At 46.3% G+C, this 16,524-nt stretch overlaps 1 protein-coding gene across 2 annotated transcripts in view; it reads right to left on the reverse strand.

The window, feature by feature from the left end:
- DYM (dymeclin) overlaps nt 1-16,524 on the reverse strand; it is a 1,096,728-nt gene that overhangs the window by 162,958 nt on the left and 917,246 nt on the right. For both annotated transcript variants that reach the window (XM_086960369.1, XM_086960370.1), the window contains exon 16: nt 11,831-11,944. In XM_086960369.1, coding sequence (XP_086816495.1) covers nt 11,831-11,944 — 114 coding nt within the window. The remainder of the gene's footprint in view (nt 1-11,830; nt 11,945-16,524) is intronic.

Consider the following 16,524-nt stretch of genomic DNA (forward strand, 5'->3'; position numbering starts at 1 on the left):
GAGGTAGTTAGGCCCAATGTTATCCAATGAGGGGAATGGGGGCCTCCGGTTGGTGGCTGCTGGCTAGCAGGTCACGCGGCTGTGGGAGCTGGGCTCCTGGTCACTTTATCAGGGCAAGGGGGGAAGTCGGATAGGCAAAGGTGGCACGGCCAGCAGCACTCGGGCGGCTGGGTGCAGGGTGCTTTTGAGCCGTCGGCACTCAATGTAATTCAATGGGAAAGGTAACAAACGAACAAAGGCTGCAGGCTCGGGGATGGAGACTCTTCAGAGGCGACCATCACTTCGAGAAGTAAGTTGGGATCTTGCAGCACAGGTAGGTACCCCAAAGGAAGGCACAGGGGGCTGTAGGGCGCCGGCTGCAGGGGTGTCTTTAGGTGTCAGGAAGCTTACCCTCAGCTGGTCGCGGTTGGAGGGGCCCCTGGTTCTGAGTCTGCCGGCGTCGTCTGGTTTGTCGAGGAGGGTCTTTGGGCACTGGACTTCGGGTCCCAGTCGCCGGGGGGACGTCCTCGTGGTCTTGGATCACTTGGACTGGGGCCGGGCTTGAAGGGTGCAGAGTGGGCTGGTCCGGAGCTTCCTGGCTGGCACCAGGGGTGTTGTTGCAGCAGAGCCTCTTCTGATGATAGTCCCAATCTTTAAGAGGGTCAAGGCAGACAGGTCCTCTGGTCATCCCAAGGTTGCTGTCCGCTGGAGTCGCCGGGGTTTAGGCAGGAGCAGGTTCCCTGATCGACAGGCCGGTAGGGCCAAGTCAGTTGTTGTCGTCCTGTTGGTAGCAACTGCACAGTGGGTCTTCTTCTTCTTGATCTTCTTTCTTCTTTTCTTATTGGGATCTAAGGAAGGAATGGTTCAGGGAGCTCCTAAATACAGAATTTAGGGGCGTTACAGGTAGGGCAAGGGCAGGGACCAATAGGTCCCTGTCCTGGGGTGGGTACACCCCTACCCTGTTCCTCTCCTGTGGGAGGGGGCAGGAGCCTAGCTGTGATTGGGCAGGGCTCCCCATCTTCAAGATGGCCGGAGCCTCAGGTCGTGCTTCACCTCGCCTCTCCCACCTGAGGGGTGGGGTTGGCACAGGCTGGCAAACCCCCTTCCTGACGTAGGGTTTCCCGCCAGTCTTCCCACCAGAGTGGGGGTCAGAACCGGTGGGGGCCAGTTGCTGAGTACAGCAAATGGTCTGGAGAAGCTCACAGAGGCGGCATGCCTTTGAAGCTTCACCCTGCCCATCCTGGGGGAGGAGACCTAGCACCTCGCCCAGGATGTGCATTGTTGCAGGCCCAGGAGAGCGGGTGGCTCTCCACCCAGGGGTCCAGCAACATGTCTGCTGTGTGGCAGTCTCTGCAGCCCCTCAGCCCAGACGTGGATTGTAGGTTAGGTTTTCAGGGGGCATCTCTAAGATGCCCTCTGGTGCATTTTACATTAAATCTCACACTGGCATCAGTGCGGGTTTCATGTGCTGAGAAGTTTGGTACCAAACTTGTCAGTCTTCAGTGTAGCCATTATGGTGCTGTGGAGTTCGTAATGACAACCTCCCAGCACCATATACTCTTAATGGCCGCACCGCACTTACAGTGCCCAGAAATGGTCCTGGGTACTGTAGGGGCACAGGGCTCATGCACCTGTGCACACAACTCTGGCATAGGTCAACCAGCTAGGGGGGGTGACTGAGGTATGCCAGGGCAGTGGGTTCTGTGGGCATGGCACACAGGGATGTGTGCCATATCGACTCTTTGTTTAGTTCTGTACTTAGACACTCAGCCTGCAGAGGCAGTCTGTGGGTGTCCGGGTACAGGGCCCCTGAGGGTGGCACAATAAGTGCTGCAGCCCTCAAGGGTCTTCTCTGGTCACCATGCCCTGGGTACCTAGGGTACCATTTACTAGGGGCTGACAGGTGGCCAGAGATGCCAATGGGGTTTTAGTAGTAACAGTTTTACGGAAGGAACACAGGCCCTGGGTACCTGGTTGGCGGGAGCCCAGGGCACACTCAGTCAAAGCACATCAGCAGTTCAGAAAAAAATGGGGGCATACCAATGCATGAACGATGGCACTTTCTCACACAAGGGTTGAGCTCAGGTTTAAACTCTTGAGAAATAATTGGGCCTAGTATGAAATAGTGCTATTATTACTTTAAGAGGACTACCATCTATTTCAACTAATAATTCACTTTATCACACTACTTAAATAGTACTTCATAGTCACCCATTTCATTTTTAGGTTGAGCCTGGTCAGCGCATGCCCTGCTCTGCGAGGCATGCTGTATTGAGGTAGGGACTTGAAGCTCCGCCCACTCTCCACCCACATTCTCCATTGGCTTGGGTCATTGTCCACTGTAAACTGTGGCTGTTCATTGGTCAAAAAGCTTAGTAGTCCCTCCTTAGTAACGCCTTATCTCATTTTATAACCTCCAATGGCGGCACCCTCTGATATGTGTGTTGTTGCTCGGTAGGCTTTAATTACAGCCTCTGAGCACTATTTTCTCAAATAGTTTTGTCCTGCCTGCTGTTGCAGTTAGGACACGTTCTTTCCTAACGCTTTTTTTGATTTTTATAGAAAGCATTGCCAATGTAATAGGTCTCGCAATTGCGAGAGTTTAAGTTATTGGCATTGTAAATGACAATGTATTTTATTTATCGGTTTTAAAAACAACACATAAATGAAAGGCATTGTCATTTACAATGCCAATAGCTCAAACTCTCATAAATACGAGACCTATAGCATTGCAAATGCTTGTTAACATGGCCTTGCTGTCTTTGCTTACTTTAACTATCAGCCATCGATCCCTAAGGCAGCTCTAGAGCACATTTTAAAGAGATATTTGCTTATATTTGCTATTTTTATAATGTATTGATAGGAGGAAATAAATACTGACTTTAGGTGATTTTCCTACTTCTTGTACCAGCCCGGACATTAAAATACTGGTCATGCCGATAAAAACAATGGTAAGGTGTTACCCTAGATGAAAGCAGAAAGAAGAGTTGGAGTGAAAGGTACAATTACAGCAGTTCAAGCAGCATCCAGAGGTGCTGAATGGCCATGCTGAGTGATCAACTGCAAGGACAAAGCAAGAATGAGATTGTCCCACTGCACCAAAATGAGGTGATGTCACATCAGTTCTGAATTTTCACAATGGACTGTGGACACTGGAAACAAAAGAAAGGTAGCTCAAGACAGGGAGCAACACCCTGGACAATAAAGGCAGATAATGAACAAAAAGTGGAACCTTACATACTCTGTAAGAATCTCTTAAAAATAAAGAAATGACTGTACCAGCAGAAGCCTGTTGGAGTGCTTACCAGGGAGGGAACGAGCGGCTACTTTTTAAAACTTGTGATTAACTTAGGGCAGAGTAGTAGGGATGAAGTACTCTTGTGTACAAAGAGGACATCCAGTTGTACAAAGTGGAGTCGAACTGTGAGTAAAGACAATATCATTCACTGAAAGAAAATGTTGGTGTCAATTCTTTAATGGTGCACCATGATAAAAAATAAAAGTTAGGCATCTGTACCAAGATCCCCATTTATTTCATTCTCCAGCACCACCAACAAAGAAATAGTGTCTGAAGATCCTAGATCCCAATGTTCTTAAATCTCAGTGTTATGCGGTTCCGGTAGTAGTGCTGTATGGAGACAATTGTTATCTGGATCACTGACAATCATGTAATCCAAATTAATGAGTACAAAATATGAAACGTGTTTTGGAATATGTAAAGACAGGAATGTAGCTAATAGACCAATCAACAGAGTGTTCTATTGGAATAGTTAACAAAACTCAAAGTGTTAAAGGAGAAGCCCCAAACGAGTAGCTGTCAGTAGTTATACCATCAGTGTAAAAGCAGCATTTAACCATAAACGGTCTCAGAGAAACCAAACTCCAGCCATAAAGGGCTGACGAGTAGAACAACGTAATAGTAGGGACTAACCTGGCTACTAAGATTCCCTTTGGAATTTCAGGACCAATACATTTCAGTAAAAGTAAGGAAATAAGAACTGCCAAAAACGAAATAGGGGTTTATTTTCATGATACCTTCAGTTTGTTTTTTTAGCCTATAAGGGCACAGAGTTCATTGGGATCACCCATGATACTGAAATAAATATACCGGGAGGTAATTTTTTATCAGGAGACTGCCTGTTAAAGCTCTTCGACTTCCCAAATAGCCGTCATTAGTTTTGAGGGCAAGGCCTTTTAGAACAGAGAGATGATTCGTGGTACAACTATCAACAAGTCAGGAATACAGATAGTCTGATCTACTGGTGAACTCCAGAGGACGCACATGGAAAGAATATGATGTAAGGGGAACTCTAAATGCAAGAAGGTGAAGACCATAAAACAGAAAGCAAAGCTTAGAATAGTGTAAAGGTCACACTTGCTTCCAAGATCATTTTCTTTTATCTTATACTGTTTATTTGTGGTGGAACTGAAATGATGAATATTTCATAACTGACAAAAGTATACAAGAACTGGGTTGAAGATGGTGGGTGGAGGGCTTGGAGATGCATTTCCCTCTCCATCCTTTAGAATTCTTCCTAAAGTACATGTCATGAAAGGCTAATTACAGCGTAGGCATAATTTTTAAGCCTTGCTTAGGCAGTGCTTGTGCTGTCTCTTTGAGACATACCTATTCAGAATATGGGCTTTAAGCTCCACCCATGTATTGTATAGGCTCCTTTGACTGTATTATTGGTTTGTTTTCATTGGTTAATTTGTTTAATAATCTCTCCTTAGTACATCCTTTTGTCCTGTTGCAACATCTCATGAGGACTGCCCCTGTCACATGTGGTGTTACTCAGTATGTCATATTTACAGTTTGTGAGCACTATTTTCTTAAATGACTTTCTCATAGCTGCTGTTGCAGGCACAACATGCTCTCCCGCTTCCCAGCACTCCCTGTTTTCCTGACTCAGCGCAGTGCCCGATTATGGACGCCGCACTTTATCTTTTAAAAAAGCTCGCTTCACGGCCCCCCGTCGGGCTTCATGCTTGGTAAAACATTTTATTTATTTGCTTTATCTTTAAGAGACCGCATGCCTTTATTTTTGCATGTTGTGGCGCTCATTCACACGCTATGCCCTGGCCAGTGCAACATGGCGTGCATTATTTTCACAACATGGCGACTGGATACCTTTCTTCTGTTTTGTTTGCAAGCACTACACGCTCTCCTGCTTCCCAACCCGCCTTGTTTTCCTGACTTATTACAGCGCCTTATCAGGGACGCCACACTTCATCTTTCAAAAAAACGCTCCCTTCCTTCCCCATTTAATGGCCGACTGCCACCCCTCATACTTGTTTCTATAGACTGCAGCAACAATACTACAAAATAACCAATTCCACAGTTTCTCTGGGTGCCCAATAATTACTACTAGTTGCCAAACACCCTCTCCTTGGGCTTTGCGATTTTATAATGTTACAGTATTCGCTCTAAGTGGTGATAGAAAAATATTAGCATTCTTGATGTTGAATAGAACTGTTTAACAGTTATATTTCCTAACATAAGCTAAGTCATCAAGGTAAAGAGCCATGATGTACACGGCTTGCTTCCGTTCATGGCGATGCTGCCCTGCCTTTGTTGAGTTTGAAATGTGCTTGACTGTTCCCCACAAACTGAATAAAGTTAGTGTTACAGTAATGTGGATTCATTAAAGGCCTGAGTGATTTTTATTAAAAATTAATGGAAACGTGCGTGTATCAGAATGCCGTCCAGGTTTTCTGGGAGCTGGTCTTACGGTGACAGAAACCCAATCTGAATATCGTGCTCCCACTGTAAGAATGAGTGATATGCGACGGCCATTACATACCACAAGTGTCCTAAACAGTTTCTGTGCTCCCTTCCTCCTTGACCTCAGAAGAAGGCTGATGCGGGTGCAGACTCACTGTGGCACCCTGTCTCTGCTCTAAGAATATTTACTGTGGGGCACCATTTCCATTTTGAGACACTGACTATGGCCCTCCAACTCCGCTGAGAGCACACTCACTGAGACCCTCTGTTTTCACTATGAGACCGACTACGATCCTCTGCTGTGAGCACATTTTCCGAACGGTCTTGTTGTGTGGCTCTCTGTGGTATGCACGCACTCACTGCCACTCTGCTTTACACACTTTCCCAAGGTACTGTGGCATACACACGCTTACTGTGGTCCTCACTGCTGTGCACACATTCACTATGGTCTCCCGAAGGTAATTACTCACTGTGGTAATCTCTGCTGCTCTCACATTCACTAAGGTAATCAAAGGGAAAAAAAATATTGGACAAATAAATGTTTTTGTTATATATTTTTTTTGTTCGAATCCATTTTCAAGAAAAGCCATAAAATATTAATTGTTTTTCCTTTCTTAAAAATTAATGGTCCCAAAAAGTATATCTATAAATCGTATTACATTTTCCCCAGAAAAAAATGGCAGCTCTACTTCAATCAGTAACGAAAAAATTGCATTGCAGAACGTGAGTAGTAATAGTTATGCATGATGAATTGCTGAATGCAGACTTATGTGATATACAAAATACATGCAGTGTAATTTCATGTTTATGAAATTATTCCAGACTGTAGGCTCACAGAAGGCAAAGAACCAACTCCACTCCAAAATAGAAAGATCACTGTAGAGATCATTGTGGGCAGTTGAAAAACAGAATCAAAATAAAGTCAAGACGAAGGCCTTTGTGCTCCTCCAAACCCTTCTTTATGGATGTGCGTATCAATAGCTGAAATGTCCTGCTGCATCAGTGAGCCCCAGGGTTCACCACCAGCGTGGCCAAGTGTTGGCACGCGCTTGGTGCTGGTCATGTGCTCACCACATGAAGCTCCTCTGCCCGCGGAGATCCAAGGCTGAGGGTGGAGTAGGAAGAATGGTGGCTGCACTTCCCATTTCTTTGACCCTGTTAGGCGGTAACCTCTTTGTTGGCCGTATTCCTTCCTCTTGTAGACATAATAGACAGGGGCCTTAATGCAAATGTATTTTTATTTTCTATGTACATATGTCATATTTGTCTCAGTTGAGCCTAGTGGAATGGCAGCAGAGTGCTGCCTCCTCAACAGTGTAACTCAGCATCACGTTACTTCACGGAAAAACAGATTATATTTGTAAGTGTCTATTTTATGTTCAGATTTCTTCATCTATTGCATTTATTTTAGGAATCCTAAGCAAAACATCGTGTTGCTATTCGGGTGCTCTACGGCCTCATTATTTTAGGCTGCTTAGGGTCTTCTGGTATATATTCAAGATTGTGCACTGGTTTTTTGTCTTACCACAAACTTCAGTTGTTGCTTATAGATATTTTGACTGTGGAGTGCATATGTGCATTGCAAAACAATAAGGGAAATCCTTTGTTTATAATAAAATGCCAGCTGATGACAATGAATATCAATGTATCGACGGGAATCAATGAGGGGATAAACTTGAAAGGTAACAATTATCAGACACATTACATGATAACACAAGTAGTCCCAAGAATATAATTGAATGCATTAATATTGTCAGAAAGGACATTCAGATCAAATATGCATAAATTAGATGGCAGCCTCAACAGTGCTTTAACAGTTGTATGTTAAGGTGAAATAGTGAACACTTTGTGCTCGTGAAAACATATAAAAGGCGCAAATGAAACAAGCAAATAAATATAAAGAAAAATTGCTACAGCATATTGGACCAAAATTCAAACTGAAGTTATGCAGGCTTCAATACAGTTGTGGAAAGATATAAAATCATGTCATAATTCAAAGTACAATTTATCATTTGAGTAAGTTGACGGGGCTTTTTGACCTTTCTGGTAATATTACTGCATTAAATTATATTCTTGGGATTATTTTTGTCATTTAACATGTATGATAATTAAATTAGCTTTCAAGTTTATCCCCTCATCGATTCCCGCCAAGACATTGTTATTTGTTACCACATTTTCCCAGGTCTCCACTGGGACTACGGGTGTCTCCTGTAGTAATTAACAGCTGATGAAAATGGGCACTATTTGATACTTCAAAGTAATCTAAAGATGTAGTCGGGGCAAGCATGTATTCCTGAATCAGACTGCATGACCCACTGTGTAGTAATTGTATAGCTATTCAATACCTGGCTGCATCGCTAAACACTTATAAAGTCCCTAAGGCAAATGCATTCCAAACCAAAAAATAGAGATAAAAGACATTTTCATTTCCAACGGCAATAGCTCTAACTCTCGCAAACGCGAGACCTATTGTATTGCAAATTGTTGTTGTGTTATGCTATAGGGACTTCTCGCACCACCGGGAAGAAGCTATTTAAGTATATCTTTCATAAATCAATACTCGGCAAAAACAGTTGGCGGATTCATCACAACATTTCTAACATCCATCACATAATATTACAGTACAACAATGGTCCTTGCAGTGCAATGCATGAAGAGTGAAGCATTCATGCAGTGTAATGGGGGAAGAACTGATCCACTGTGTGACATGCATTTCCCCATCTTGCAAAAGCAGCCGGTCAATAACTTGACCCAGTCAATGTGTCATCACTAAGGGTGAAAATGAAAGGCCCAAGTGATTATTATCTCCTATATTATAGCCTAACACTGCTCACAGTATGTCAGGTGTGCAAGTTTGCCAAGTCCAGGGTTGGTTTGGGTTGATCTCTAGTGTTTTCAGTAGGAATCATTTCTAACGAGCACAGACACGATACAACAGCAATGTCTTTTACATATATACACTAAAGTGCATCCTATGAACAATATTTTCAGCCTTGAAAAAGCTGCAGCCATGTCTGCCACAAAGGGTGACATAAGTGTTGGCTGGCTACTACTTACTGGAGCTCATACAAGTAATTTGCAGTCTACTAGAACTTGTTTCTGATCCATGCTTCTCAGTATTGCTCCTGGATGTTTTACAGACTTTGTACTTCAAGGACTTCCTTCAAATGTCGGAACAAAAGCTGCCATCTTCTCGAATACTCCACGAATAAGAATTAGCACGAAAACAAATCTTCTAATACACAGAAATTAAATAATTATCCTGGAACATATAATGCGGCCTTTGTAATTTTTCATTAAATCGCGCCTCAGGCTCTATTGCTGTCAATATTTGTCGATATAAGACAAAGCGTTAATTGCTTGATTTTGGAAATGGATGAAAAGCTCGCTTGTGAATGTGCTTCTTTTGTTGAGATTTTTGGTCAGGCTTGCTGCAGCCCCAAAGCCTGTGCTGCTCCCATCCTCCCCTCAGGAGCTGCTGGACCCTGTATTTCTCTCTCCCAGAGCTTGTTCTGCTAGCCCTCCAGGGACCCGGATCTACCAACCACCCCCAGGCCATAAAGCTAAACACATCCAGGTGGGAGCAGAAGCCACCCCTCTGAGACCTGGCGCTGCCCCCTTCATTCATCCTCAGCTGCATTCACTCCCTTTGGACTCTGAACTACTCAGCTCCTTGGGCCAACAGCTGCCCTACTCCCAACCGCCTGGGTCTTTCACTCCTCCCCAGGTCATACAGTGATATTCCTGGTCTGTAGAAGCACCAGGCTGGCGGGTGCGTGGCTATCACTACTACGCAACAGCTGCGGGTTAAAGAATACATATTTCTTGTAGTTTATGGAGGTTTCGATATTCCTATGAATTATGCACTTGAACCAATGAGAAACCTAGAAAGAAACTTTTTAACTCAGTACCAGAACCGCAGCAACCAATGAAAGTATTATAAAAGAGGGGTGGAGAGAAACCAAGGGAGAAGTGACGTTGGAGCTAATGTGGGTGTATAAGAGAGAGAGAGAGAGAGAGAGAGAGAGAGAGAGAGAGAGAGAGAGAATGACGTTTACGAACTAGTGGGCAGAGTGTAGTGTGTATGAGAGAGAAAGAACATACTCCTACATGTATACTGGACTTTATGTCAACCATGCGCGGGGTGCTGGAGTCTGTCTTGCAAGATATGGGCAGCCATTACAAGGCAGTGCCACAGATTGTGTGTGGCAATGTGAGGCCTTTTGCACGGGGAGCTGTTGCAACCCACCCTACCTCAGCGCTTCTTCTCTGCTTCACCATTCATGCGGCTAGGGTAAGGTTCAGTGGTGTACTCTTGAAGTGGCCATCTCAGAACGCTTGTGAGCTCGGTTCGTTGTCCATGAAGTCATCAGTACAGCATAGGCCTCCGTCATGTTCCAGGCCCATCATAGAGATCTGTCGTTCTGGTGCTTCTGTGAGGGAAACACGTGTTCTCACTTCGTGTTTAAGGTTGTGCACGAGTGTGCTGTAAGACTGAGTGCCTGATGGTGGTGACAGGTGTTTGTTCTTCACCTTATTTTGTGGAATTCAGTTCCAGATGCCATCTTTTTTAGGCCACTCTCCATGGTGATCACCTGCGGGAGGGCAGAGCGGTATATTGTTTGCTGTCCACATAGGGTGCCCATCTTCCAGAGTGGGGAAGATGGGGTGGGCAGGGGGGTGCAGGTAGTGGGGAGAGTATAATAATGGCTTGAGCTCCAGTGACCACCTGGTCCCAGGTGAAGGAGGGGTACGGGCCAAACATTGTTAGGTTTGTGCCGGTGGTCTGTGCAGGAGTTGTGGCTACAGGGTTTGTGGAGAATGCCTGAGAGTGACAGCTGGAGTGTGGGGGGTGGGTTCCCCAGTGCTGCCTCCTCAGTGGTGGGATGAGGGTCGAGTCGATGTCATGTACCTACCAACACTCGCTACACATGCCTGGAGCCTTTCCAGACTTTTTAATAAACAATGTCGCAATGTTATTGCCTAAACGTTCCCCAAATGAGTCTGAGTGACAGGAGTTTAATTGTGTCCCGTCTGCCCTTGTTGGGTCTAGGATGGGCCCAGGGGCCTGCCTGCCCCTGTTAGAGAGCTCTATACACACATGTACGTTGTTCCTCCTGTATGAGATGAGATGCCATGAAGCAGCATGAAAGAGGCAAGGGCTGTGGGCACCTCTGCCCAGACGGCTGGTCCCAAACATCAAGTTTCCCTGCTTCGAGTTCCATCACAATCGGATTTTATTAATGTCATTTTTCTAGCCAGATGGCTAATGTGATTTGTAAATGAGTGGGTTCTCTGTTGCTCCTGGGTGGACTAAACATGGAACTGTCTTGCTGGCTTAACAGCGCCTTCGATAAGCCGACTACCACTTCTGGGTTGATTTCTATAATACTCAACAATTTTATCAGCGCTTTCAACGGGCGCATCCTTTATTGCTTATGGATAGACTCCCTATAATCCTCGCTTAGTGGTTTTAACAGCGTGTTCAAAGAACTGGTCCTTTTTTTCCTTCACAGGTGGACTCTCTGCAGAACTGCTGCAGAGGCTCAACAGCGCCAGCACTTGAGTGGACAACTAGGGTTCCACAATGGGCCCAGAATGATGCACAACGACTGGACATACACATGCCACTGTCCATCCTAAAGGTGAGTAGCTCTTGCAGGGTGGCAGACTATTTTCAAAGCCTCCTCGACACTCAGTGTTTAGACGCAGTAACATTAAGGCTCCATCACCCTGTTCAAACCTCCGACAACTCACCCAACATGCCCAGTTTAGGTCTTACAACAAACAACGCTTTTCCAATCATGCCCTCCAGAACCAGGTGAAAATCCTAACCCTTTAAACCCTCACCAGGAGAATGGAGCTCTACATAAAAAAAATGCAACGGGAAAATCCAGAAAGGCATTGTCTGTATTTTACGGGTTATGCAAAGCGCTTCATACATTCCCGTTGTATATCGTCTTTAGTGCTCATTGGTTGCGTAGTACTTTCATCAGATAGATACATACTTACACAAAAAATGCCGTCCACAATTCCTGTACAAGTAAGTTTTGTTTTGCCAGTGCAACCAGCCCCATCTCTGGGCAGGCATGCAGCTCTTGCATCTCAGGGTACCCAAGCACTTACTTTGAGCCTGTCTTTGGGGAGGGCGACAGCTCCTTGCTTGATCACTTCCAGGACTCGCTCCACCGACAGGTCGGCTCCAGCCTGCTCCAGCTTTGAGGTGAAGAAGCCGATCACCTGCAGAGAAGAATGTGGATGTGTAAACACGCAGCCTGTGTGTTTCTGTGTAAACATATTGCAAAGACTACTGTGTGACCCTGAGGTTCCAGGAGCCTTCACTCATACCGCGGCACCTGGACCACTGCCGACAACGCCTGTGTAAACAAATGTTCGATTTATCATCAGGCTCTCAACATGTGGCCTTTAAATGACATCCAGTAACCCTGTTCCATGTAATGTAGCTGAAGAAGTGTTATTTAATGGTTATGCCACTTTCCTTGCCAACGTGTTTGTCTATCTCAGTCAGACAAGAATGTTATGCTCTTGTCATAAGAAACATAGATTGGCTTAACAATAATAAATCATATTTGCACAATTAGGCAGCTTTCTAGCAGGATACTTAACTAGTCTGCAGTTGGTAATACCGGTTTAAAGAACAAGTTACTTACCTTTGGTAAAGCCTTATATGGTAGAGACTCAATCTAGCGTCAGATTCCTTACCTTTGATATCCCCAGGCGTTAGGCTGGATCTGGAAGATTTTCCAGCAGTACACCTGTGCACCTGTACGGCTACGCATCGGCTGCACGAGAAGTGATGTGTGCAGGTACGTATATATAGGCGCCACCTCAGCACGCTGACGTCAGGTACTTTTGTGACTCTCCACATCAGGAGCACGAAGCCACAATGAGAACTGACCACTGGAGTGGAAAAGACTAAGGCCCTGAAAAAGGGTGTGCCTTACACCTAAAACGGTTTGCAAAGTGGGGCGTTTGGAAGGGTCAGTAAGGAATCTGCAGCTAGATAAGAGTCACTACCAGATAAGGCGTTATCACAGGTAAGTTACTTGTTCACCTGCTAGAGACGTCTAGCCGCAGATTCCTAACTTTTGAATAGATACCCGAGAAAAACCTGCCCTGAGGCGGGTCTACGAACCTGATTAAACTAAAACGTCTTGCTGGGCAAACAGACGAAGTGCCCATCCCTATGGACTTGACTGTCTATGCAGTAATGTTTTGTGAACGTGTGCAGTGATGCCCACGACGTTGCCTGACAGATGTCCAGGAGAGGAATGCTGTGCACTACCACAGTGGTTGCAGCCTTGGCTCTGGTGGAATGAGCCTGCAAGCCCTAAGGGGACTTTTTCTTGGCCAATGCAGAACAGATCTTAATGCACAGGAAATGCATCGTGAGAAGGTACGTTTCTGCACAGCCTTCTCTTTTTTGGCTCCAACATAGCCCATGAAGAGTTCATCATCCACCCGAAACTCTTTTGTGTGGTCAATGTAGAACAACAACGCTCCTTCTGGTTCCAGACGGTGGAGTCTCTCATCCTCTTTGGAGGAATGAGGTGGAGCCAAGAAGGTAGGCAGAGTAAATGCTCTGGCCAACATATAAAGGAGTGAAAATCTTCTGAAGGAAGGAGGCACAGGTCTGGAGAATCAGCTTGTCCGGGAAGAAGTTGGTATTAGGAGGGTGCACAGAGAGTGCCTGCAATTTGCTGTACCTCCTGTCAGATGTTATGGTCACTAAGAAGGCAGTTTTTATTGTTAAGAGACTAGGAGGGCAATTTTGAAGAGGCTTTAATGGCGCACACATGAGACAGGTGAAGACAGGGTTGAGATCCCGCTTAGACATGAACCAGATGAAAGGCGTAGGAGGAAACAGATGCTGCAGGCCTTTAAGGAACTTAGTCACAACAGGTGACTTAAAGGTTGGTCCAGTACAACACAAAAATGTCTATATGGCAGAGAGTTAACCTTTAACTGTGCCCAAACCAGTAGCGGCTGCTACCGAATGGCTGTGGTGAGGCAGGGAAGAGGAGCAGGGGGGAATAAAAAATAAATAAATGCACTTAACAGGGTACAGCTGGCTGTGGCCTCTACTCTGTCCTCTCCGGCAGCAGGAAGCACACAGCCTCCCAGAGTCCCCTAGCCAAACACGCCGCTGCTTGACAGCAGTGTTGTGATTGGTCAGAGTGCCATGGTTGAGCGCTCAGACAGTGGCTGGAAGCCTGGGTACTTTCTCCACCTAGGCTGTGCAATACAGCCTGGTGAAGAATATGCAAAGTGCGAATGACTGTTTGGCTGGCTCAAGAAAGCCAGCTAAACTGTCATGCCCACCTAGATAGTGCCTACCAGTCCTCAACCAGTGGTGTACAGCCCAGCCCCCCAACCAACTGAGCCAGTACGGTAAAATAAAATGATAATAACGTTGTATTATTATCGTTTTTATTTTTACGTTTGGAACCACTCAGTGAGCAGTGGGGTAACACTTCTCTGCCTTAGGGGATGAGCCGCCGCTGCCCAAAGCGGAGCCCTGCTGGTCCAAAGATAATGCAAAAAAGAGAACCTTGGGCAATGCGCAAAAATGGGGTCAACATTGCAGAAAGCACACCATGACACAAACATCCCAATTGCAGGCAGATACTGATTTGGTTGAGGGACACCTGGCTGTCAGAATAACATCACAGACTTCGAGAGGAAGGTCTAAAGTTATCAACTGTTGCCGCTCAATCTCCACACATGCAGGTGGAAGGTGCGCAGATTCGGGTATAGAATGATGCCCTGTTGTTGCGGCAGAAGATCCTCCTTAAGAGGCAGCATGACTGCAGGACCAATGGCTATGCTCAGCAGCTTGGGATACCAGACTCTGTGCCCATTCGGAGGCACAAAAATTATTTGGGCATGTTCGTTATTGATTTCCTAGAGAACTCTGGGTAGGAGAGGTATTGGTGGAAAGGCGTACAAGAAGCCAGAGCTCCACTCAGGACGAAAAGCATCTCTGAGAGAGTCTCTCCTTGGCAACTCCAGCGAGCCGAACTGCTGACTTTGTCCATTCTCAGCAGTGGTGAACAGATCTAACCAAGGCTCTCTCCACAGCTGAAAGAGACCTTGAACCACCTACGGATGGATACGCTATTTGTGATCTGCTAGGCATATTCAGCTGAGTTTGTCTGCTCTGGAGATCCCACAAGATGCTGCACCAAAAGAGAAATGCCCTGAAGTTCCAGCCATGTGCAGAGATACAGAGCCTCTCAACAACAGGGTATACAACTCCACCCGTCTAGTTTGCTGCAGTACCATATGGCTGTGGTGTCGTCCGTGATCACCAGTACCAGCTTTCTCTTGATCGAAGGAAGAAAGGTTTTTAATGCCAAGTAAATTCCCAAAGCTTAAACAGGTTTAGGTGAAGCTCGGACTCAGCAAGGGACCAGACTGCTCTGATCTCCACCTCCAAGAGGCCCAACCCAGGAATAATTAATCTGTTACTTTAGTTAGATCTGGTAGGGGAAGGGAGATGGGGTCTGCCACTGACCCAATCGCGGTTCATTAGCCACCACTGCAGGTCTTTTGCAGATCCCTCCGAGATCTGGAGAATTTCGGAGATATTCCCCTGATGCTGCACTTACTGGGCCTTCAGGTCTCACTGCAGAGCCCGCATATGCCAGTGGGCATGTGTAATAAGCAGGAGGCCAATGAGCCCAACAGCCTCAGAACCAGTCTTGCCGAAATACAGAACAGAGGCTAAAACATCAGCATCAAAGCCTGAATATCCTGGACTCACCGCTCGGGCAGATAGCTGTGAAACTGCACATCATCCAGAACAGCTCTGATGAAAGGGAGTGTCTGAGAGGGCAACTTCAGCATACTGATAGTGAGCCCCAATGAAGCAGAAGGTTCACTGTAGTCTGAAGGGGATGACCGCTGCCTGGTGCAGCCTGCCTTCAACAGCCAGTCATCGAGGTAGGGGAAGAGCGAAATCCCCAACCTCTGCAGATGAGCCGCGACCAACACCATCTTCTTGTTGAAAACCCGAGGGGCACCGGTAAGACCGAAAGTTAGCACAGAAAACCGAAAGTGCTCTTGGCCCACCGTGAACCACATGTAACGCCTGTGGGCAGGCAGGACAGGAATGTGAAAAGAAGCATCCTGTAAGTCCAGATATACCATCCTGTCTAATCGATCCAGGGCAGACAGGACTTGCTTGAGTGTGAGTATTTTAAACTTTTCCTTCAAGAAGAGGTTTAGAAGGTGCAGATCCAGGATAGGACCCAGCATTTTGTCCTCTTTTGACACCAGAAAGTAGGGAGAATTACAACCACAACCTACTTCTGATGCAGGCACCCTCTCTATGGCTCCTGTGTTCAAGAGAGCCTGCACTTCTTGACGGAGTAAGGAGAGATAGTCCTCCTTCAGCTGATCGTAAGTGGATGGCATGGGTGGAGGAGGTGTCTCAAAGGAGAGGGAGTGGCCCCTTTAGACCATCCTGAGTACCCAATGGTCTGATGTTACTGACTGAAAGTGACAGAGGTGATGCCATATCCTGCCTCCCACTGGACGGCCTGAGGGTGGACCAAAGAGGCTTAGAGGCAACGGCTGCCAGGGGGTGGTAGACCTGACTGCTGGCCGCCTGTCTCACGAGGCCTCTGGGCCAGGCACCCTTGGTCACGAAAACGCCTGCTGGTTGTGGTTTCTGGGAGGGTATAAGCGCAATTGGACACCCGTTCCGTAGCCATGAAAGGGGTGGATTGAGGTTGACAGGGGGCCAGAGACAAGCCCAAGGACCTGGCATAGCTCTATTTTACTTGAATCACTCC

Source organism: Lissotriton vulgaris, chromosome 3_1 (genome assembly GCF_964263255.1).
Source record: "Lissotriton vulgaris chromosome 3_1, aLisVul1.2, whole genome shotgun sequence".
NCBI lineage: Eukaryota > Metazoa > Chordata > Amphibia > Caudata > Salamandridae > Lissotriton > Lissotriton vulgaris.